The sequence below is a fragment of the Pogoniulus pusillus genome, chromosome 8 (genome assembly GCF_015220805.1).
Source record: "Pogoniulus pusillus isolate bPogPus1 chromosome 8, bPogPus1.pri, whole genome shotgun sequence".
In the NCBI taxonomy this organism is placed as follows: domain Eukaryota; kingdom Metazoa; phylum Chordata; class Aves; order Piciformes; family Lybiidae; genus Pogoniulus; species Pogoniulus pusillus.
In genome coordinates, this window is record NC_087271.1 from 4,865,920 (window position 1) to 4,888,922 (window position 23,003).

The following is a 23,003-nucleotide window of genomic DNA, read 5'->3' on the forward strand; positions in this document are numbered from 1 at the left end:
GGTGAAGCCAGACTGCTCTGAGAGATGCGCAGTGAAAGGACAAGAGGCAGCAGACATGTTTCATGGGAAGGGCAAGAGGCTACAGGCAGTCTCAAGGAAGTTAAGAGTATAAAGAAAAAGTGCTTCGTGAGAATGTTAATGCAAAAGTGGAAACCAGAGAAGAGGGAAATCTTCATCCCTGGGGGTACACAACAGGACAAGAACCTACACAGCCTGACCAATCTGAGACAGTCGCTCTGCTCTGAGCAGGAACCTCCAGCCCAAGTTGTTCCATGATTCTCTGACAAGAAAATTCAAATTAATCTCCTTATTCAATGTTCCAAACTTGTGTTTTAACTAAAGAGCTGCCCCTCTGCTTGCCCGCCACTTGAGAGTGGTGAGACCCTGGAATGGGCTGCCCAGGGAGGTGGTTGAAGGGCACCTACAGGAAGACTGGGGAGGGACTACTGACGAAGTCTTGTAAGGATAGGACAAGGAGTAGTGGGTTTAAACTGGCAGAGGAGACATTCCAACTAGATGTTAGGAAAGGGTTCTTTGCAGTGAGGGTGGTGAGACACTGGCACAGGTTGCCCAGGGAGGTTGTGGCTGCTCCCTGCCTGGAGGTGTTCAAGGCCAGGTTGGATGAATCCTTGAGCAAGCTGTTCTAGTGGGAGGTGTCCCTGCCTATGTCAGGGGGTTGGAACTGGCGGATCTTTGAGGTCCCTTCCAACCTAAACCATTCTGTGATTCTAAACCTTGTCCACTCCTGTCTACCAGCGGTTGAATGGAATTCTCCCATAAAGATTTCTCAGCTGAAGACAAGAGGGAGCCTCAGTTCTGCTCCCATTCTCCCTTTTCCACCTGTTTCCCCACTGTTTCTTTATTTCCTTTCCCCCCTACATTTCTCTCCTTTATGTTGTACACTGAGAATGATTTCTGTGTGGGTTTTTTTTTTGTGCCACTGTCTGGGCCCTTGCTCACCTCCTGTGGCTCTAAGTTATGTTTTAGCAGTGTATAATGTAGTGGCAGAGTGCTGGACAGACTGAATTGTATTTGTCATCTGCATTTTAATGGCTGTGCAAACTGGAGTTCTTTTCTCCTTCAGCAAGATTTAGCTGCAATGTCTTTTTGATCTTAAAACCAAATATTTCTTAGCTCATACCAAGTTGCAGAGAAGACACTTAGATCCCAGTCTCACTGCTGAATTCTTAGCAGCTCCTGGCGGTCTCATGGAAGTTGGATGTGTTTTGATGGAGTTCACTTCTCCACCCTTGAGATATAGGAAACAAAATCAAGGTCTGCCAAAGCTCCTGAGAGAATCTAGACAAAATATGTTCATGGTAGCCTTGTAGCCTTTGGTTCCATTCCCTTTCAGTACAACAGAGCCATCATTCACACAGTGTAAGAAGAAACAAGCCAAAATCTGACTAAAGCACATGTGTGAGTACCTGTATGCTTGCAGCAAGGTGAAAGGTCACCCTAAGGAAGGGTTTGTGGACCATGCAAGGGTCCTTCACTGGGTGTGCTGATGTGACTTACTTTCTGTCCATCAAAAGGGGCCAACATGTTGCAGAAGTTTGCTGCATTTGCTAAAGACAATAACTTTATCCTTGGTCACCACTGATCTTGCCATTTTCCATTGCAGGGTCCACCAGGTCCCCCAGGTGAAGCTGGCCCCCCTGGAGAAAGAGTAAGCAACTTGTTGTTTGCACATATTTGTTTCTGAGACAATATGTTCTAGATGGTTTCAGCTACATGTTTTTTGTGTCGTGACAGTCTTGTATGATGGCTGAAGAGGCTGTAGCCAGGTGGGGTTGGTCTCTTCTCCCAGACAACCAGCAACAGAACAAGGGGACACAGTCTCAAGTTGTGCCAGGGGAGGTCTAGGCTGGATGTTAGGAGGAAGTTGTTGCCAGAGAGAGTGATTGGCATTGGAATGGGCTGCCCAGGGAGGTGGTGGAGCCACTGTCACTGGAGGTGTTCAAGCAAAGCCTGGATGAGGCACTTAGTGCCATGGTCTAGTTGACTGGCTAGGGCTGGGTGCTAGGTTGGACTGGATGATCTTGGAGGTCTCTTCCAACCTGCTTGAGTCTATGATCTTGTCTTTGCTTTTTACTGAATGAGCAATGAGAGGTTGATAATGTATGTGCCTAGAAAAGGAACACAACTAAGTCACCTTCCTGGGTAAATATAGCAGCTGTGACATTTCATACCCTGTCTTTGTCATTTTCATGTGATTTTTGGTGCATGTACAATAGAAGATGTTCACTCACAGAGAATGAGTGTGCTTGTAACAGGAAACTAATTGCTATTAAGGCATTAGCATGTGAAGCTTCAGTTTGAAATTAACAGAGCTGTTCCCAGTGGGGCGAATCTTAAACAAACAACTGATTGCTTTTCCTTTCTGAACTCGCTGGTAGCCTTTTGTGTCACAAGGTGACTGCCAATGTTAGCCATAATGCCTGCCCATTTAGGCTGAACAAAATACCTTCCTTGCATTTTGGGAAGTATTCCAGGGCCAAGGGAAAAGAGAGAGAGAGAAAAACTCTACCTAAGGCAGTTCACGTGTCTCTAGTTGTAGCTTGTCACACAGACCCTGCTGTAGGACTGTGCTGTTCTGGGTAGAACATGGCCTCAATCTGTACTGTTTGTTGGCTTATGTTTGCTTTGTGCCTGCTTACTGCATTTCCATGCTGCAGTAGCAACACCTGTGTTTGCAGAGAAGAAGCCATATTTCACCTTCTCTATAGAGAGCCTCACAGCAAACTTGCAAGGAAAACTCTCCAGTCCCCTCCAAGGTGTGGTGAAACAGAACATCCAAGTGCAGGGTCCTGCATCTAGATCGAGGCAATCCCAAGCACAAATCCAGTCTGGGCAATAACTGGCTAGAGAGCAACCCTGAGAAGAAGGACTTGGGGGTGCTGGTGGATGAGAAGCTCAACATGAGCCAGCAATGTGCACTGGCAGCCCATAAATGTTAGATGCTCTGGGTTTATGCCCATGATGGGACATGATCTGATCAGGTTGATTGAGTTATTGTAGATGTTAACCTATAATTCTCTAGTGTATGGATTTCAGTGTTACTTGCATAGCCCTAAACTCTTATTTTTCTGTGTCTTCAAGATTTTTATTTAGTTTGCCCTAGAAAAAGTACATCTTGAGGTATAAGGTCAAAGGACTAATGTCATCTGGAGTGCTGCGTCCAGTTCTGGAGCCCAAATTACAAGAGGGATGTGGACATGCTGGAGTGTGTCCAGAGAAGGGCTGTGAGGATGCTCAGAGGGCTGGAGCAGCTCTGCTATGAGGACAGACTGAAAGAGTTGGGGCTGTGCAGTCTGGAGAAGAGGAGGCTCCCAGGTGACCTTCTTGTGGCCTTCCAGTATCTGAAGGGGGCCTACAAAAAGTGCTGGGGAGGGACTTTTTTAGGCTCTCAGGGAGTGACAGGACTAGGGAAAATGGAGCAAAGCTGAAGGTGGGGAGATTCAGACTGGATGTGAGGAGGAAGTTGTTCAGCTTAAGAGTGGTGAGAGGCTGGAATGGATTGCCCAGGGAGGTGGTTGAGGCCCCATGGCTGGAGGTGTTTAAGGCCAGGCTGGACGAGGCTGTGGCCAGCCTGATGTAGGGTAGGGTGTCCCTGGGCATGGCAGGAGGGTTGGAACTGGCTGATCCTTGTGGTCCCTTCCAACCCTGACTGATTGTATCCAAGTTCTGTTTTGTCACTGTCTGGAGGCCAAATCCAGATGTGGCACAGTGGTGAGCCAGACCAGCCTAATGAAACAGAACAGACCAAGAGGAGCTAGGATAGTTGCTAGTGGTGCCATGTTTTCACAATGAAGATAAATAGCCTGTCTAAGGCATTAAGAAGGGATGAAGAATAAACCTGACAGGTGTAGAAGACTCAGGTTAATTTCCTCCTGTAGGATGTTGTCAGCATGAACCCTGGCAAGATCTTGTGACTAACTGTGTAAAAAGATCTGGGTTTGTTTGACTTCTCTCATGCATCACTGCCTCTGATAAACACTGCCCTGCTGCAGCCTAATCCTGGCTCTGCCAAATCACAACCATCTTTGTTTTAACAGAGCTGCCCTAAAGCACCTTCTCTGCTGGTTTTGTTGGGAGCTGCTTTCACAGCTGTCGTGGACACAGCTAAAGCCTGTAAGGAACAGCAGCAGCTTAACAAAATATGAACTGTTCTAGGGGAGGACCAATGTGGCATGTCTCTTGCTTGAACCCAGCACCAGTTCTGGTTCCAGTATCTAAAGCAAGGTACTGGAAATGTTGTGCTCTGGTGGTTTTGGGATCTTATCTAGCTGCTGTCTTCATAAATAAGGTAGACAAATCATCCCATCTTGTGGGTACCTAGAGGGGTAAGCACTTGGACATGGTAGATTGTAAGACAGTGGCTTGGGGAACAGTATCTGCTTCCTATCTCGTGTTTGATAGCATCATGTGGAGTGCTGCAGCTACAAATGCATACAAACCAGGGGTGAAATTACCAGCCTCCAAGGGCCAGGTCAGTGTCTCCTCTGTTAGCACCTCTGCTCCCAGTGCTGTTGCTCAGTGCTGGCTGGGACAGACAGTAGCATTACTTTGAATCTGGATGGTCTGGAGGCAAAGGGATGACAGTGCATGAATTTTTAGGCTATGAAACAAAAAAAGAGAATGACCAATCCAGGTAGAGAAGACTTGATTTTATTAATAAAATTTGTATTTTCCTCTTTGAGGTGACAATTGCAAACTTTGGTTCAAAAATGAAAGGAAAAATCTGAACAGCAAGAAGTTGACTTTCGAAACCTCACTTGGACAGGTATAAACGTGCATAAGAACATACCAGTTGGAAACGAGGCAGCAGAAACTAGTACTATTTAATTTAACAACTTATAAGAAATAGAAACAAACATTTCTTTTCAAGTCTTACATATATTATGGAAAATAATTACAAAAGGCTTTGTGTTGTAAAGCTAAAATGTAATTTCTACTTCCAACTACCTGAATAAAATGTTCAGAGGGAAGGCCAAACTGACAGTTTTGGGTTTTTTGGTGAGACTGGGAACAGCCAAGTTGTAAGAGTTTGGGTCAAAGACAGCTTAGTAGGAAGCAGTCCCCTCCTATGTTGCTTAGCAACTTTGTAGAATCACATGACCTAGACATATTGCATCCCTGGCCTTCAGGTGAGATAACAGGGAGAGGGAATCCCTATTAATGAGACAGGCAAACAGTGGATAGGAACCATTCTGTGGAACTTCAGAATGCAAACATCCACCATTGCTTACACAAAGATCTAAGTAAACGCTGCAACAATTCATAAATAACTGCTTTAGAGTCCAGTTTTAATATTTATGCAGAACAAAGAAGCACACTGGGAACAACTTCAGATGAGCTAACAACCAAAAAAGACCAGAAGAGAGCTGTACCAGTAATGTATTTCACCCGGACTTTGAACGGATCTCTTACAGGCAAGTTGTGTGTTTCTTTATGTATTTCCCTCCCCCCAAAATACAGAGTTGTTTGGTTTAGGTATGTACAGGTTTCTTCTGAAATTATGGAACTAGAAGAGGAAACATCAAAGTCTGAGGTATAGCACCATGGAAGACAGCACCTTTGAAGGCACTTTTGTTATTGGAATTCATCCTCACAGAGCGAGATCAGCAGAAGAGTTGTTGGAGTGTGCCGGTCGAGATCTTCCAGTTTTGCCACCTTAAAATGTTGTTGGCGACTTCAAATAACAAAGCTCTTCAACAACAATATATACAAAGGGATTTTATTACTCATCAGAAATGGAGTTGGCTGCAGTGCCAACGACAGCCTTTGTTTTTGGAGGATACATAGACGAAGCGAGAGCGTCACTTGTACCGGTAGGAGGAGAGGCAGATGCCCTTCGGAGACACATGCAAGTTTTGAAGCGGCCAGAGCTAAGAGCGCAGTGCTGCTGGGGAGATCCAACACACTAACACCTCTGTGTTGGAAGGGAAGGAGCACCATCTCACTGGGATTTTTCAGCACCAAAGGAATCCAGAGGGCTGCTCTGAGGTGTGTGCCGCAGCAGCCTTGCCAATGGGTTTAAGTCATGTGATTCTGGCCCCGCCGGGGTGAGCGCTGCCATCTGGGTGAGGCACAGGCACGCAGCGAGCTGCGCTCCTCTGCTGCCCTGCCTCAAAACTTGCATGTGGCACCGAGTGGGTGGGTAGCACCAAAGTGCAACATTGCTCTTGGTCTGATTTTTCTCTTAAGCTTAACCCAGGAAGCAGACAGGACCGACCTCAAATCCAAACTTCTGGTTCTGGTCACCAAAGTCATTGATCATCACATCGACGATAGGCACTTGGTCTATTTTGGGGGTGTTGATTTCGATCAGTGTCTTTGCGTAGCCCTTTCTCGACTGTGCAAGAGAACAGAAAGCAAACGTGGTTAGGTGTCACCGCGGCGAGCAGGGATTGTAGATCCACAAATAGCTGTGGGGTAAGTGTCAAGCCTCTTTCTGGTGGTGCCCAGAGAGGTAGTGGAGTTTCCTTCTCTGGAGGCTTTCAAAACCCACGTGGATGTGTTCCTGTGTGGCCTGCTCAGGCAAGTGGGTAGGACTAGTTAATCTCTAAAGGTCCTGTCCAAACCCCTAACATTCTCTCATTCTGATACTTAAAGGAGGATACCTGAGCTGGATCTCTGTCTTGGATCCACCTGTATATCCTGGTACTTTCACTGATTCTCAGTCACTGACTTCTCAGGAACTGCCTTCAAAATGTTCTCATATTAAACCCCAAAATAATTAATGAGGCTTCAGCTGTCACTGGCTCCTTTCATGCCTTTGAAACAAAGAGTTCTATACAAACCATTCTGTTTCTGAAAAGGGGGAGCAGCTGCTATGCCTACAAAGCCCCTGATGGAGAGGGCTCAGAGAGCTGATGCGCATTTGGATAGCTCTGGGGATTTTATCTGAGCTAAGAGGATTCTGAAAGGTACAATCCACATATTTCACCTGGCTTTCGCTGCTAACAGAGGGAAAAAGGAGACACAAAATCGCCTGTCAAATGATACAAGTGTTTGAGCACATATGGCTTGGTTCATAGCTGTTTGTCCTGTAGTCACTTAATATTTAGTCTGCACATGTTTGAGTATAAATACATTCTGAGGATGGGTTTTGTCCCCTGCTGATGCTCCTTTGCCTCTGCACTCATGCTAGCAGATACTCCAGTTACAGCACGTTGGTGCTGACAGCCTGTACCCTTGCCAGGTTTGTTCTGCTTCTGTTGCTTGGCTTATGGTTTCTTTTGGCACATCTATGCCAGTTAAATGAGGGCTAGTGTACTGTAGTTAATAATTGTCTAACAGGCAGTCTATTAAAGTGTTTAGAGAGCTGTTCTCAGAAGAAAGCTGTGGAAAAAAAGGAGTTTGTTTAAATTGACAGGTTGGACTCTTCTGAACCTCTACTTACAGCACAGCCATCATGAAGAGCTTTGATGTAAGGATTATTGTCATAAGACATTTCTTCATCGTTGGATCCTAAGAACCTTAGTGCTTTGTCATAGCTGTTAGATGATGCATCATGCCAAGCTACAGACTGATGACAGTTGTAAGTGAAATTTTGTCTGGCAGAGGCACTCAGTAGTTTAAGGAATGTCATTTGGATTGTATTAATGGAATTGCCTTCAACATCCAAGTAGGAAAGCTGAAAAACAGAAGTTCCGTGGCAAGAAGTTACTGCTGGCACAAACCCTGAACAACTGTCCTTAACAAAAAGTTAACCAACATGTCATACTTGAAGGAGTTTTTATGATCAGCAGATAGATTTTTCATGTTGTAGCAATATATTTAGGGTGAAGAACCAAACATTATAGCTTCGTTCTAATAAGAGAGAGAGAATTACTTCTACCATGTAGGGCAAACCAGCACAATCTCTTTGGGTCTGTGTTTTCAGGTAATTACAAAGTGAGGTCAGCCTGCAGTTTCATCTTGGCATACTCAGTGTATTTCTGTTACCTAGAATGGGATAAGGGGGTCTGTGCTCCAGCTGCTTTGCCAAGATTCACTGTTGATGTGTGGTCTGCCAGAAGCCAGATCCTCACCATCAGTTTTGCAGATGACCTTTGGGATCATTGTGGGATAATACAGAGCAGGCTTCTACTTTTCAGTGGCAAGAGGCCACGTAACTGCTCTAATACTTAGGGTGAAACAGTTAGGTCTGAACAGTCTGTTCATTATCTAAATCTTTATAAACTCCCTGTACCTGATTCGTAACTGTTCGGTTGCAGCCACAACTCACCAGTTTGCCTCGCTTGAATTCACTGAACCAAGATCCTGGGTTCTCCTTTGGCCACGATGAAATTCTAACCTGTGTTGTGAAACAGCAGAGATGGAAATATTTACAGTGCATGTTAAAGGTTTTATTTCACCTGGGACAAATTTCATGTTAGATAGTAAAGAATGGGTCTTCTTTCAGAGATCTCAGCCTCTTTAATGTGCTAAAAAAGGATGCTTGTCTTCTACAGAATGCCTTCAAATTAGTGACTTTAAGCAGAATTCCAAGTGATAACTTACAAAGACAGTTCTATTTAAGTGAAACTGTTGCCATCCATTAAGATTCAGGTAAACTGCTCCTTGAAATTATCCCTGTGAAGAGTGCCTAAATGAAGAGCTTTCAGTTGTTGGTGCTGATGGATTTGTCTCATTCAGGCAAGCTTTTAGGAAGCTTTCCTCTACACCATCCACCCCAGAAAGGTCATTTCTAACAAGGAGTGGGGACGCTGCCAGTATGTAGTATTTTGTATGTACTTTGCACAAGTGTAAGTGGATAGAATCATATCATAGAACCAACCAGGTTGGAAGAGACCTCCAAGATCATCCACTCCAACCCAGCCTCACCCAATCAACTAGACCATGGCACTAAGTGCCTCAGCCAGGCTTTGCCTGAAAACATGAAGAGATGGCAACTGCTCCACCTCTCCCTGGGCAGCCCATTCCAATGCCAATCACTCTCTCTGGCAAGAACTTCCTCTTAACATCCAGCCTGTACCTCCCCAGGTACAACTTGAGTCCCTTTGTTCTTTTGCAGGTTGCCTGGGAGAAGAGACCAACCCCCACCTGGCTACAACTTCCCTTCAGGTATAAAAGAACCCACTTTTGGTGGATGATGCCCTTTGAACTGGCTGCACAGCTCTGGTGAGTTCTGAACTGTGGTGAAAGGTTAGTGAGCAGGAGTACAGGTTCCCTGTCTCAGCAAAAGTGTGAAGATGCTGGTTGCTAACTCTGTACCATTTCCCCCACTTCAATCAGATGTATGCAATTTTCAGTGCAGGCAGAAGACAGACAGATGAAAATGTGGCAATGAAATTAGCTTGTTCAGTTCTGCGCTGCAGCAGCGTAGTAAGCTCTGGCAACAGCCAACTGAAAACAGTCTGGTACTTACTCCTTCAGATTTCTTGTCTGGATAGATGCAAGTTTCCCCACCTGCTGTGAAATTGCAGTATACTTTGAAGGAGTCTCCAGAACAGCCCTGGTTAGGATCAATCCAATATTCCCCTAAAACAAATGAGGACATACTTGATTTATAGAGTGGCAATGGTATTTGGGAGATCTTTGTTTCGCTGATACCTAACGGTCCTCTGAGCTTGTACCAAAGTTAGTTTGTCTGAAGGATGAGAAAGCAGTTCCTCCTTTTCTGCATTGTGGTTTGTTGCAGTTGTTTGTGAAAGATAATGCAAGGATCAAAGTCTCTTTTTAGCTGTGTCCTGTTGGCTTTGATTTTACTTCTAATTGTGACTCTTTTGCAAGATGCTGCTGAGGTAGTGGAGGAACTGCAAAGCCCTCAGTCTAGAGAAGGAAGGGCCTTATGTGAGAAACATACATTGTAGGTGTCAACAAGTTCTCATTTCCATCTTTCAGTGAGGAGGTTAATTTGTGACAGCACTCTGCAAAACAGAGCAGAGGCAGCCTTAGGCAGAAACAAGCTAGGACTTAGGTCAGAGAGCGAAATCTGAAGTCATTTGCATATCTATCTACATTAAAAGGTGACCACACAGGACCTGGTGAGGTCGCAGCTGGTGTAAGTACCTAAAGTCTCCTTGGAGAGGCATGGACCTCAAGCAAAGATGGTTGCTACTGCTGGGTTGTGAAGCTGCAAGGCTAGGGAAACTTCAGGCTGCGTTGGCTGATAAACATCCCCTTAACGAGTACTTCATTGCCATGGTGGCAGAGACCATTAAAACCAGCAAGAGGCTTCCCCGAGCTTCTGGCACTCTAGTTTAGAAATCAGGCCATACAATACTAAGGTTAATGAAAGCTGGGCATGAAAGAGAGCCACAGTCAATCCAAGGGTCATTGCAAATCAGTGTGAAAATCTACCATCCTAATGATGATGATTTCTGTGATGTAGGTCTTCATCTCCAGCTAGTTTCACAGCAGGACAGCTAATGATTTTCTGACACTACTGTTCTAATCCAGTTCCAAGCAGAGAGTGGAGGTTTCAGAGGGCAATGACAGTCCCTTCATGAGTGCTGTCCTTTGAATGCAGTGCATAGACAAAGCACCTAAAAATGCTATTGATTCAGGCTGTGTCTGTTGGAAGTGCTCTTTTCTTACCTGCAAGTCTTATCCCTGGAACATTTGGTATTTGAATGAATCTATTTACTTGTATTTTAACTGAAACAAGGTTACTTTTCTATGAGGAAAGCTCCAAATAATAAGCAGCTACTGGTAAATGGAAAAGGTGAATGCTTATAAAAACATTCATTCTTATGGAGAGTATCAATTGTAAACTGTGTGCTTTTTATATAGCACACACACACTGCTTAACTATCCCTCAAGGCAACCATCTGTTCTTATCTGTCTAGAGTGAAAGCAATAAAATATTATTAAACTGTCAAAATCTATTTTCCCTCCCATTTAAAACCAGAAAAATATTGCTTTGACCTTGGGAAAAAAATAATCTCAATGGCAATAAAACAAAATATGAGAGGATGAAAGCTCTGTGCAAGGTAGCTTTTATTTACAGCTTTCCAGAGGGGCACAGTCCCTTAGAAAAAGGAGAAAAGAAAGCAACAAAGACTAATGAAGTCTTTGGAAGACAGTGCCTGGTTCACACACTACTCTGCATTCCATTAAGGTAGTACTTGGGTAGCATGAAACAGTATCACAGACACCCACATGGCTGTCTGCTGAATGGGATGGAATAAATAGTGGTCAGGCAGGTTGCTTCTGAGGGTGAAGTAAGTAAAGATTCAGAGAGTCACAGCCCATGACAAACCTTATAATACCAATGCTGCTTTATATTCTAATGCTAAGCTAAACTGTACAGCCACTGAAACCATTCTTCTTTCTTAGTAGCCCAGCATGCTGCCATTGGTGATTTTACTTTTCCATTGCTCTAAACAGCATCAATCTTTTATCCCTTTCCTGTTTGGATAGTTCTGTTAATTCAAGGCTTGCCTCTCAAAGCAGCAGCTGGTTTTTATCTGTCACCTGAAAAACCTGTACATCTAAAAGAGGACCAGGCTGTGCACTGAAAGAATCTTGGCTTTCCCCAAGAGCACTTCTCTTACTTGCATTTCAGAAACTTTTCTAGCTGCACAAGTGGGTTGAATTTCAGCCTCCTTTGGACTTTGTCATGCAATATGAACATACCATCTGGGAAGTCTGGGTGGCAGAGCTGCAGGTCTTTGCAGGTTCGAGCTGGGTTATTCTGTGTGCCCATTGGATACTTCATATGCTCAATGTCTTGCTTTAGAGCATTCAGGGAGCCAAAAATCTCTTCCATGCCATCAGAGTAATCCAGAATATTATCACCAGCATCTGCTGCCATGTAATCAGGAGATCTTCTTGTCTTTTTGGGTGACTGGATTGGCAGTGGCTGAATTACCTCACCTGGGGGGCCCTGAGTGGAAAACAATGCATCTGGTTACCTTTGGTTTTCAGTTGCAGGAGCATGCAGAGGAAGACCACAGAATATGGCTTGGCTTTGCATGGGCTTGCTTCATATTCCTTGTTTTCTTCAGGTCTGTGCCTATGTGCTTTGACTGACTTGCAGAAAATAGGGTTGGGAAGGCCCATACCACTCTGGTGCTCTTTCCACCACATTGCTTCTTGAGGAGAAGTGTGCTGCCCTCACGTAAGTTAAGTGTACAGGGCTGACCTGGGCTTGCCTATTCAGGCCTAGCAATTCCCTCAAGCACAGGCACAGCCTGATGACAAATGAAAACTCTGGAGTTCATAAAGCAATCTTTCATTTCAAGAGACTGAAACACTTCATTCAGATCTGAACTCTGAGAAAAGAAATAGTAGAAGCAGAAGAGTACCAACAGGGGAAAACCACAATGGTTCTATTTTCTGTGCTTCACTATAGCACATCAAATAATTATTGCAAGGGTTGGTTGGTTGGTGAGGGGTTTGTGCAAATGATTATTGCAAGGGTGGGTTGGTTGGTGAGGGGTTTGTGCAAATAATGATTGCAAGGGTGGGTTGGTTGGTGAGGGGTTTGTGCAAATGATTATTGCAAGGGTGGGTTGGTTGGTGAGGGGTTTGTGCAAATAATGATTGCAAGGGTGGGTTGGTTGGTGAGGGGGTTGTGCAAATGATTATTGCAAGGGTGGGTTGGTTGGTGAGGGGTTTGTGCAAATAATGATTGCAAGGGTGGGTTGGTTGGTGAGGGGTTTGTGCAAATGATTATTGCAAGGGTGGGTTGGTTGGTGAGGGGTTTGTGCAAATAATGATTGAAAGGGTGGGTTGGTTGGTGAGGGGGTTGTGCAAATAATGATTGCAAGGGTGGGTTGGTTGGTGAGGGGTTTGTGCAAATGATTATTGCAAGGGTTGGTTGGGTGGTAAGGGGGTTGTGCAAATAATTATTGCAAGGGTTGGTTGATTGGGTGGTGAGGGGTTTGTGTTTGTTTCTTGGTAGCTGGTTGGTTATTTTGTTTCAAGTTTCTAATGGCTTTTTCAGTGCAGACAAAGTGTTTCTGTGTTGGGTGGAACTGTGCCTCCTGAAAAATGAACTTCAAAACAACCATTAATGGTTTTCTTATCTGCAGGTTCAGAAGTGCTGTTTTCTACCCTTGTCAAAACCCAGTCTCGATGCGAGTGCAATGTGTGTGCATGTCAGGTAAGAGTTGCTACTTACTGGAGGACCAGGTGGACCAGGTAAGCCACTGTCACCCTTCTGACCAGCAGGACCCTACAAGGCAGCGAAAGAAATGGCAGTGTTCACAGTGCTGCACAATGTTAAAAACTAAAAGACAAGAGTGACACAAAGTGTGGAGGAGAATTACTCACACTGGATCCTTTGGAACCTTTTGGACCTTGGGGACCCTAAGGACAAGAACATATAACTGCAGTTGGAGTGTGTTCAACACAACATGGGAGCTTTTTGAGGAAGAGGACTGGATGAAATTACTTACAGGTAAACCAGGAGGACCAGGGGGTCCAAGTGGACCAGCAGGACCAGAAATTCCCTAAGAAAGAATAAGACAGTAAGTACAGGAGTAAAGCATTCTAAATACTGGCTTGGACTAAAGCGTTCAGCCCTGTCAGCATTCAATTTAGGCCATTTTGCTAGGGTCCAAGATAGTTTGCAAGTGTAAAGTGTTATCTGACAGTCTGAGTTGCTTGTCAGACTGCAGTACTTGTAGCCATGACTGTGTTCCCTTTCAGACTGGCTTGGGAACTTTGGGGGCTGTGTAGTGTCCTAAAACATGGCTAATGACTAGGAGGAGGTACTTCAGGCAGTGCAGTTGATGAACTTAATGAGATTGGTGCTGCTAGGGTTTTTTTCTTCCTTAATTAAGTGTATACATTGTCTTCATCTTCTGAAACACTCTGTGATCTTGTTTTAAGCTGTTCAATGTAGCCATTTCTGTAGAATGCTCAGGAAAGCTTTAACCTCTAGCAGGAGACTCTGGGTGCTAAATGTTTATAGCAACTCCAAAGAAAAATCTGGAGTATCTACTTTTTAAACACATGGAACTCGAAGGAAAATACAGGTGTGTTTTACTCACTGCATCACCCTTGGCACCAGGGGATCCCTGTGGGCCAGGAAGACCTCTGTCACCCTTTTCACCCTGTTCTCCTGGAGGTCCAATCAGACCAATCAGCCCAGGATGTCCCTACACGAGATGGAAGAAAAGAGAGTTGAAAGTCAATATATACAGATATATATATGTTAAGTAAACATACTTTGCAAGCACATCAAGTGTCATCACTGCTGTTAGACAACAATCAGCCTGCAAACAAATGGTTCTGAAAGCAGATTCAGTGTTGTTACTTGGCCTCCTAGACCTGGAGGTCCTTGCTGAAACTGATAGAAATTAACAACACTTATGGGTACCAATTCCGACCCAACTTCCACGTGTAGATATTATAAGCATGCTACAGAGTTGCAACATCTGTTTCCATGTGTGATGTGGCAGTATAAACAGCTGAGCCAGCACACCAACAGCACCTGGAATTCCCAAGGTGTAAGCATGATTGAAATCTCTTTCTGCAGTGCACAAGCAATCAGTAAGTGGTTGGGGCTGTGTTAGGAAATGCTACCCCAGATGTCTCAGTCCATTATTTCAAACTAAAGTATTGTGGATGCTAAATATTCACATGTGGTGGTTGTGCTAGTTTGAGCCTAGCTGGGATATTCTGGTGAGAAGAATTAGATTACAGGCTGTGAAAAGGAATCAGTGGTGATGTCTGCTTCACTCACAGGCTTGCTGAGATGGATAAATACAAGGACACACGCATAGATAACAGCGTTGCTCTCCTGGGCTCTGGCTGCATGCACTTCTCTCTCCCTAACCTGCTCTCTGTGTGACTAATCCCTCTGCTTCCTAACCCCCCTGGCTGATTCTTGAATATCAGGCAGGTCTGGGATAAGGTAGAGGGGTGGAAAGGAGGTGGAAGGGTGGTTGGGAGCCCCTCCTGGGGACTCTGGTTTCTGGGAGGGCTGCTGTGTTTCTCTGTTACCTTTAACTTGTCTATTTCTGTCTGTAGCTATTGTAAATCTCTGCTCCTATCTTGTGCCCAGCTGTAAATATAAAGCTTCATTCTTTAATTTCCAGCCCCTGTGTCTAGTCTGGGTGATTTTCTTAAGTGGGGATGGGGGGTGGATAACATCCCAACCATCTCAGATGTTTTGAAATAACAGTGTTGCTTTGTCCTGTTAGAACCAGCAGCTGCCTCTAGCTCCATGTCTTTGGGATTCTGGGCACAGGGAAGCAGCGCGTGGCCAACAGGCTGCCACGCAGACGGTAAGCTTTGCCCTTCTGTAGATCTCCAGGATACCAGATGTGGTTCAAGACTTCACTGTTAGCATTAAGGCTATAGGGAGCTGACTGATAGACACAACCTTGCTTTCTCCTACAAAAGCCCTGCTGTTCCTCTCTGCTAATTTTGCACAGCCTGTCAGACAAGGCACAAAGAACAGAGCGTACCTTCTCTCCTTTGGAACCTGGATCTCCTTTCAGGCCAGGCAAGCCAGGTGGACCCTAAATAAATCAAGGGAATTAATGTTAAAACCATTATTAACACACTGCACAGCTCATGTTTCCTTGATGTGTTGTGAAAGGCAGTGTAAGTCGAAGTAGAGTCCCTCAGCTGTGGATGGCTGTGGCTGATGGCCTGTGATATAGGGCCCGAGTTGAAGTGTGCATTTAGAAAGGTGCAATAATGCTGCTGTGGCATTTAAAACTGTTGAAGGTTGCATGATTAGAAAGCTGTGAAGCAGAGGGGCAACTAAATTCTTAACACTCCAGACATCCAGTGAAGCAAGTGACACTGTAAAAACGTCAAAGAGGTTTTTTGGTGATGAGCCTAATTTTGCTTGTGGTTATATGATGTACATTCAATTATCACTTCCAACTTGATTGCTGAACCTTCTTTCAGCCCTTTATTTCACTACACAGTGCAGTGCATCCTCTTCATTTGCATTCTCCCACTTTACTACAGCTCAGTAAGATTTCAGCAGAATATAAATCAGGTTACTTAAAATAACTGCTCCTCAGTATTGTTTTGCTGGAGAATGACCTCATATTTTGTTTGTCGTCTTGGGATGATGGTTTCCTTGACTTGCCACCAGAAGTTTCTATCTGGGTGTGAATAATGCATTCAAATCTCTCTGTTCTAACTATTCAAGTCTTCCACTCAGCGTTGCTTTGTGCAGGCTAGGTGTGCTAGCTCCACTGACATGTGCAGGGTTATGGCTCTGTTGCTTCTGTCGTTGTGATTAGTTACACAAATGACTGCAGTTTTGCAATACTAAGCAGGCCAAGCCTGAATGCTTTTAGGAATTGCCTTTGTCTCTTTGGGCCTCCACTCCTCATTTGCTGGACAGGGGTAATACCCCTACATTACAGAGCTGAGAAGCAGCAGCACAGGGTCAGCAGAACCATTCTACAAGCCCAAGTATTTCTGGGCTGGGTGTGGGAAAGGAACAAGCTCTGCACCGTGAGGGTGATGCAACATTGGAACAGGTTGCTCAGGGAGGTGGCTGAGCCCCCATCCATGCAGGTATTCAAGGTGAGGCTCATCAGGGCTCTGGGCAACCTGATCTAATTGAGGATGCCCCTGCTGATTGCAGAGGTGGTTAGACTGGATGACTTTTGGAGGTCCATTCCATTCTGTGTTTCTGTGTGGGTGATTCCTGTTTGTCAGGTGGTTCCAATATGAGCTGATGCTTAGAAAATCTATTGTAAAACTCCACTGTAGTCTTTCTAGCTGGGAAACCACTGTGAAGGATAAACACATTCACATGGGTAGGTCTCACCTTCTGCACATCTCTTGAGAAAAAAACACTGAATATCTTCTTTAACCTGACAGAAGCTTCTTTCCCCTGGCCATGCTTTTATAGTCTTTATTTGGGTCCTGAGAGAAGTCCATTAAAGACATTTTAACCAATAGTCAAAAAGGAAGATTTGACTCTGTGGTTGCCTCACTCTGGGCAACCTTGGCCAGGGTATCACCACATAACTTCTGTCTCTCCAGTCTTAAGCTCCCTTTTTCAGTTAAAAGCCATCACCCCTTGTCCTGTCACAGGACAGCTCCTGCTCAAAAGTCTGTCACTATCTTTCTTAGAGACCCCTTTGAGTATTGAAAGGCTACAAGAATGTCTCCATGGAGCATTCTCTTATCCAGGATGAACACCACCAGCTCTGTCCTTGTAGGAGAAGTGCTCCAGCTCTTGGATCAGCTGAAGTTGTGGCACAGAAGAAAGACTGCATATGGAGCTTGTTCAAATCTCCCTCTTTTGTTCTAGTCAACCCATTACAATCATTTTCTTCTTTTGTTTTTCTTTTCAATGATTCTGTTAATTCTTATTTATAATTTTAGAATAATGTTGAGGGCTCTGAGAACTCTGAGATGTGTAAGAATGGCAGTGCTGCTTTTGTGTAATTGGGACAGGATGAGGTGAAAAGGTAGAATCAGTCAGGGTTGGAAGGGACCACAAGGATCAGCCAGTTCCAGCCTTCCTGCCATGGGCAGGGACACCCTACCCTAGACCAGGCTGCCCACAGCCTCATCCAGCCTGGCCTTAAACACCCCCAGGGATGGGGCTTCAGCCACCTCCCTGGGCAACCCACTCCAGGCTCTCACCACTCTCATGCTGAACAACTTCCTCCTCACCTCCAGTCTGAACCTCTCCACCTCCAGCTTTGCTCCATTCCCCCTAGTCCTGTCACTCCCTGACAGCCTAAAAAGTCCCTCCCCAGCTTTTTTGTAGGCCCCCTTCAGATACTGGAAGGCCACAAGAAGGTCACCTGGGAGCCTCCTCTTCTCCAGACTGCACAGCCCCAACTCTTTCAGCCTGTCCTCATAGCAGAGCTGCTGCAGCCCTCTGATCATCCCCGTGGCCCTTCTCTGGACACACTCCAACACATCCACATCCTTGTTGTAATGGAGGCTCCACACCTGGATGCAGTACTGCAGTTCTAAGTTCTGGTCATGCAGTGTGTGTGCATCTGTTTCTCAGAAGCTGTTCATCTTACACTGAACATGTAGAGTTGCTAGACTAAGTCAGTACCTCCTCACTACCAGTCTCCTGCTGGCAGTGGACATCTGTGAAGTTCTGATCTGGGTAGCAGCAGGAAGTGACCTTTCCAACCTGGCACAGATTCAGAAGTGCCATAACACTTCATGTACAAAATATTAATCAAGTCCCTCCCCAGCTTTTTTGTAGGCCTCCTTCAGATACTGAAAGGCCACAATAAGGTCACCTCACCTGCAGTGTGTTTGCTCTACTGCAAACCTGCTTTTCTGTTCTTCTCCTGATAGAATTCCATTGTGAAGGAAGGGAAAGAGGGAGATCTAACCTCAGCAGGTGCCACATACAAACTTTACTATCATAAAATCCAGCTGACAGTTTCAGTTGCAGCTCTCTCTCTAAGGAGTAAGTATGATTGAAACTTTTACCCTATGAATAATGTCTTCCTACACTTGCAGGCATCAAAAATCCACAGATGGACACAACTTACCACAGCTAAGGAAACAAAATGACTGAAGGTATTCAGTTTTGCTGGTGTGGGGACAGAATTAGATTTTTTTTTTTGACTGTAAACCTCATTATTTTTAATTTCATCCATGGGTTTTCTACAGCCTTATGCCACTTTTTACCTGCCATAATTTAGCAGCATTTAGCACAGCTGCCTGCTGAAGCAAAGCAGCAAAATGAGAAGGCAGTTGGAAGATTCTAGCAGCACAGTGACTTCGTGCTCAGAGCTGACCTGTACTTTCATTTTTGCTGTAAGTGCACAGGCACATTGGTAGTGTTCAACAAAAGCCTGGCTGAGGCACTTAGTGCCATGGTCTAGCTGACTGGACAGGGCTGGGTGCTAGGTTGAACTGGATGAGCTTGGAGGTCTCTTCCAACCTGGTTGATTCTGTGACATGTTGGTGCATGTTCTGCTGGGACCCTGGAAGGAAGGCTACTCACCAGAGGCCCAGGGGGGCCATCCTGACCTGGTGCTCCAGGAAGGCCTTGTTCTCCCTAGAGAAAGCACAAAGCTGACTTTACCAGAGGATATACAAGAGGTGCAGCATGGAAAATATTACATGCTCTGCTTGCTCACCACTGGGCCAGGAATGCCCCGGAGACCCTCTGGGCCAGGTTTTCCTGCAGGTCCCTGTGGACCCACTGGTCCTGTTTTTCCAGGGGCCCCTTCTGCACCAGGTTCACCCTAGGAAGAAGATAAGCAACAGGTCAAAGGGGAAGAGCTGACTAAGCTTGTCCCTGCAGAGATAGCCAAGCTGCAGAGACAGAGGTGTCCCCCGGGTTGGTTAAAAGCACAGGATGCTTTTCTGAGCAGATGTTGCTGGCTTCCTCTAAGCCGTGGTGCCAGCAAAGTGTGCTGGGCTTGCTCCTCCACAAGGGTGAGCTCAGTGGGGCTGCACTCTAAGGCTCCACCAGTTATATATTCACTGGATTTGACAGCTTAGCTGTTAGCACTTTGCTAAATATCACACTCCATGCATCATAAGCTGTTACTTTTCATCTAGAGATAGTTTACATTGCCATGCTCCAAAAAAATGAATACAAAAATGTCTATTACCTTTGCTCCTTTTTCTCCTTGTCTGCCTTCAGCACCAGTTGCTCCAGGAGGTCCCTGTAAAACATGGAGGCTGAGCTCATAATCTCATTTCACAAACATTGCCAGTGAAAAACTCCTGCTAGTGCAAGTTGCACTGTATTGGTAAGTAGCAAGAAGGAGATAGTACATTTCTTTATCCACCTATTATTCACAGGATAACAAATCCAATTTCTTGGTACCAGCCCTCTCCTCCTTTATAACATGCTCTGAGGTTTTAGAATATCTAAAAGAATATCCATCACCTCATACTTCTGATAGCATGAGATTAGAACAAGAAGGATCTTGGGGAGCAAATCAAAACAGGCTATAAAAGGAAACTAACATTCATGATTTACATACACAATAGCAATGTTAAAGGGGCTTAGCACTGACTCCTAGCTCTTCCCTGCAGTTCAGCCAGGGCCTCTCAGATTAGGCACTAGCACTGCAGGGCACAGACTTCTTTACTCACAGGCAGAGATGAGCTCAGTAAGCCTTGAGATTGCAATGAGCCACAAAATGATACATGCCTCAGCACCAGCCAGTAAATATGAAAGGAAGGAAATAATGAGTCACATGGCTGGAGGCTGTAAGGAATGAAATAAAGACACCAGCTGCACAGAGCTCTTGGCATTGTGGTCCTGCTGTTCATAGAATCAACCAGGTTGGAAGAGACCTCACAGTTCACCCAGTCCAACCTAGCACCCAGCCCTGTCCAGTCAACCAGACCATGGCACTAAGTGCCTCATCCAGGCTTTTCTTCAACATCTCCCAGGGATGGTGACTCCACCACCTCCCTGGGCAGCCCATTCCAATGCCAATCACTCTCTCTGGCAACAACTTCCTCCTAACGTCCAGCCTAGACCTACCCTGGCACAACTTGAGACTGTGTCCTCTTGTTCTGTTGCTGGTTGCCTGGCAGAAGATACCAACTCCACCTGGCTACAGCCTCCCTTCAGGTAGTTGTAGACAGCAATGAGGTCAGCCCTGAGCCTCCTCTGCTGCAGGCTGCACACCCCCAGCTCCCTCAGCCTCTCCTCACAGGGCTGTGCTCCAGGCCCCTCACCAGCTTTGTCGCCCTCTTCTGGACACCTTCCAGTACCTCAACATCTCTCTTAAATTGGGGAGCCCAGAACTGGACACAGCACTCAAGGTGTGGCTTGACCAGTGCTGAGCACAGGGGAAGAATAACCTCCCTTGTCCTACTGGCCACACTGTTCCTGATGCAGGCCAGGATGCCATTGGCCCTCCTGGCCACCTGGGCACACTGCTGGCTCATGTTCAGCTACTCTCTACCAGCATCCCCAGGTCTCTTTATACCTGGCTGCTCTCAGCCACTCTGTCCCCAGCTTGTAGCACTACTTGGGGGTGTTGTAGCCAAAGTGCAGAACCCTGCACTTGGTCTTGTTAAATCTCATCTCATTGCCTCTATTGCTCTACTAAAACTCTGTTTGAGAAGATACAAGCTAGGGCTGCAGGAGGATGCAGAGGTAAGGCTCAAGTGAAAACCACAAAACAGGAGTTGCAGTCAACTGGTAACTGATGTCACCCAGTTTTAATTTTCTTAAGGTTTCAGTGAAAAAGAACTTATTTTTTCCCTCCCAAATCATCAAGGGCTACTTTTTCTGGTCAGGGAATGAATATGCATAGCTTCAGTTACAAACAGAAGTATGGAGAAATTGCTCTAGTCTTTGCAAATGCTTCTCTGGTATATTCTTAGTTCAGAAAAGATGCAGGTGACATAATGGATAAAGTGTGTTCTGTCAAGGTTCATTTTTAGCCTGGGAAATGTCTTTATTACATGCAGCTCTTTCTTGCCAACTGATGAGCAGCTTAAGGCAAAGAAAAGTGGCCAAGATCAAATACCAGGTGATTTTTCTAAGGGTGTAAAACTTTGTTCCAAAGGTTCACTTGCTCGCTGATGCAGCAAGCACTTTGCTAGGTAGAGATTAAAAAAAGAAGCACAAACCTGTTCTAAGGACCAGCAGCAAGAAAAATGCCTCCACTGCCCTTTGTTTACTGCTCTTGGTAACAACAAAGAGAGGCAGGCCCCTGACGCCTGTAGGTGAGAACTGTGCTACCTGCAAGCTTTGTGAGCAAAGGGTTTGACCTAATGGCAATTTTTTGTACTAGAGCTGAACTTAGCCCAGCCTTTTTATAGAAACACAGAATGGTTTAGGTTGGAAGGGACCTCAAGGATCATCCAGTTCCAACCCCCTGCCATAGACAGGGACACCTCCCACTAGAACAGGTTGCTCAAGGATTCATCCAACCTGGCCTTGAACACCTCCAGGCAGGGAGCAGCCACAACCTCCCTGGGCAACCTGTGCCAGTGTCTCACCACCCTCACTGCAAAGAACCCTTTCCTAACATCCAGTTTGAATCTCCCCTCTGCCAGTTTAAATTCATTGCCCTTCACCCTATCGTTACCAGACCTTGTCAATAGTCCCTCCCCAGCCTTCCTGTAGGTCCCTTTCAGATACTGGAAGGCCACTCTAAGGTCTCCTCAAAGCCTTCTCTTCTGCAGGCTGAAGAGCCTCAGCTCTTGTAGCCTGTCCTCATAGCAGAGCTGCTCCAGCCCTCTAATCATCTCCGTGGCCCTCCTCTGGACTTGCTCCAACAGTTTGATGTCCTTCCTTACCAGGTTTGAGTCTAAAATCCACTACTACTGGCAGATTCCTTGACTAACTCCACCAGTTTGAATTTAATTCCTGGAAATTTATATTAGTTTTATAGTTATTTGCATATTTATATTCAGATAACTAATTTGCTTCTGAAATGAATCTTTCTCTAGGGTGGAACTGAACATCTGCAGCACTGCATGAAGCTTTTGGAGAAGAGAGACAGTTCAGGCTTTCCATCAAAGGTAATTCAAAATGAACTGAATTACCTGCAGTGAAGGTTGATATTTTTAAGAGCTGTAAGTGGTGAATGACTTTTAGCACTTGAAAATACAGAGAAGCTAAAAAGCCCTGGGCACTATGCTCCAATTGCTGATTCTTTAAACCAGAAATAACTTCAATCATTGCTCTTCTAAGAACAATCTCTGGTGTGTATCCCCTTTGTGCAGGTTGGAACTGGTTGGTGGATTGCCCTTTGCAAGTGTATAAACATATTAGAAACAGGACTTGTTTTTTTCTGACATGAATTAATCTAGGGGCCAAATTTCTTTAGAATCATAGGATCAAGCAGGTTGGAAGAGACCTCCAAGCTCATCCAGTGCAACCTAGCACCCAGCCCTACCCAATCAGCTAGACCATGGCTCAGCAAGAGAGATTGGCATTGGAATGGACTGCCTGTGGAGGCGGTAGAGTCCCCATCCCTGGAGGTGTTTAAGAGGAGGCTGGATGAGGCACTTAGTGCCATGAATTAGTTAATTAGATGGTGTTAGGTGCTGGGTTGGACTCGATCTCAAAGTTCTCTTCCAACCTGCTTCATCCTGCGGTTACCATATTTCATCAGCCTGTGGAGATAGGAAGCTAGTTTAAATTCCTGGCT

The 23,003-nt window shown here is 45.3% G+C and overlaps 1 protein-coding gene across 2 annotated transcripts in view; it reads right to left on the bottom strand.

The window, feature by feature from the left end:
- Positions 1–4,655: 4,655 nt before the first annotated feature.
- The window catches only part of COL11A1 (collagen type XI alpha 1 chain), a 172,414-nt gene continuing 154,066 nt past the window's right edge, over positions 4,656–23,003 (bottom strand). For both annotated transcript variants that reach the window (XM_064147071.1, XM_064147070.1), the window contains exons 55-67: positions 19,488–19,541; positions 19,008–19,115; positions 18,872–18,925; positions 15,378–15,431; positions 13,956–14,063; positions 13,359–13,412; positions 13,234–13,269; positions 13,082–13,135; positions 11,593–11,842; positions 9,380–9,492; positions 8,237–8,305; positions 7,409–7,642; positions 4,656–6,358 (exon numbers count right to left, since the gene is read on the bottom strand). In XM_064147071.1, coding sequence (XP_064003141.1) covers positions 6,212–6,358; positions 7,409–7,642; positions 8,237–8,305; positions 9,380–9,492; positions 11,593–11,842; positions 13,082–13,135; positions 13,234–13,269; positions 13,359–13,412; positions 13,956–14,063; positions 15,378–15,431; positions 18,872–18,925; positions 19,008–19,115; positions 19,488–19,541 — 1,335 coding nt within the window. In that variant the 3' untranslated portion in view covers positions 4,656–6,211. The remainder of the gene's footprint in view (positions 6,359–7,408; positions 7,643–8,236; positions 8,306–9,379; positions 9,493–11,592; positions 11,843–13,081; positions 13,136–13,233; positions 13,270–13,358; positions 13,413–13,955; positions 14,064–15,377; positions 15,432–18,871; positions 18,926–19,007; positions 19,116–19,487; positions 19,542–23,003) is intronic.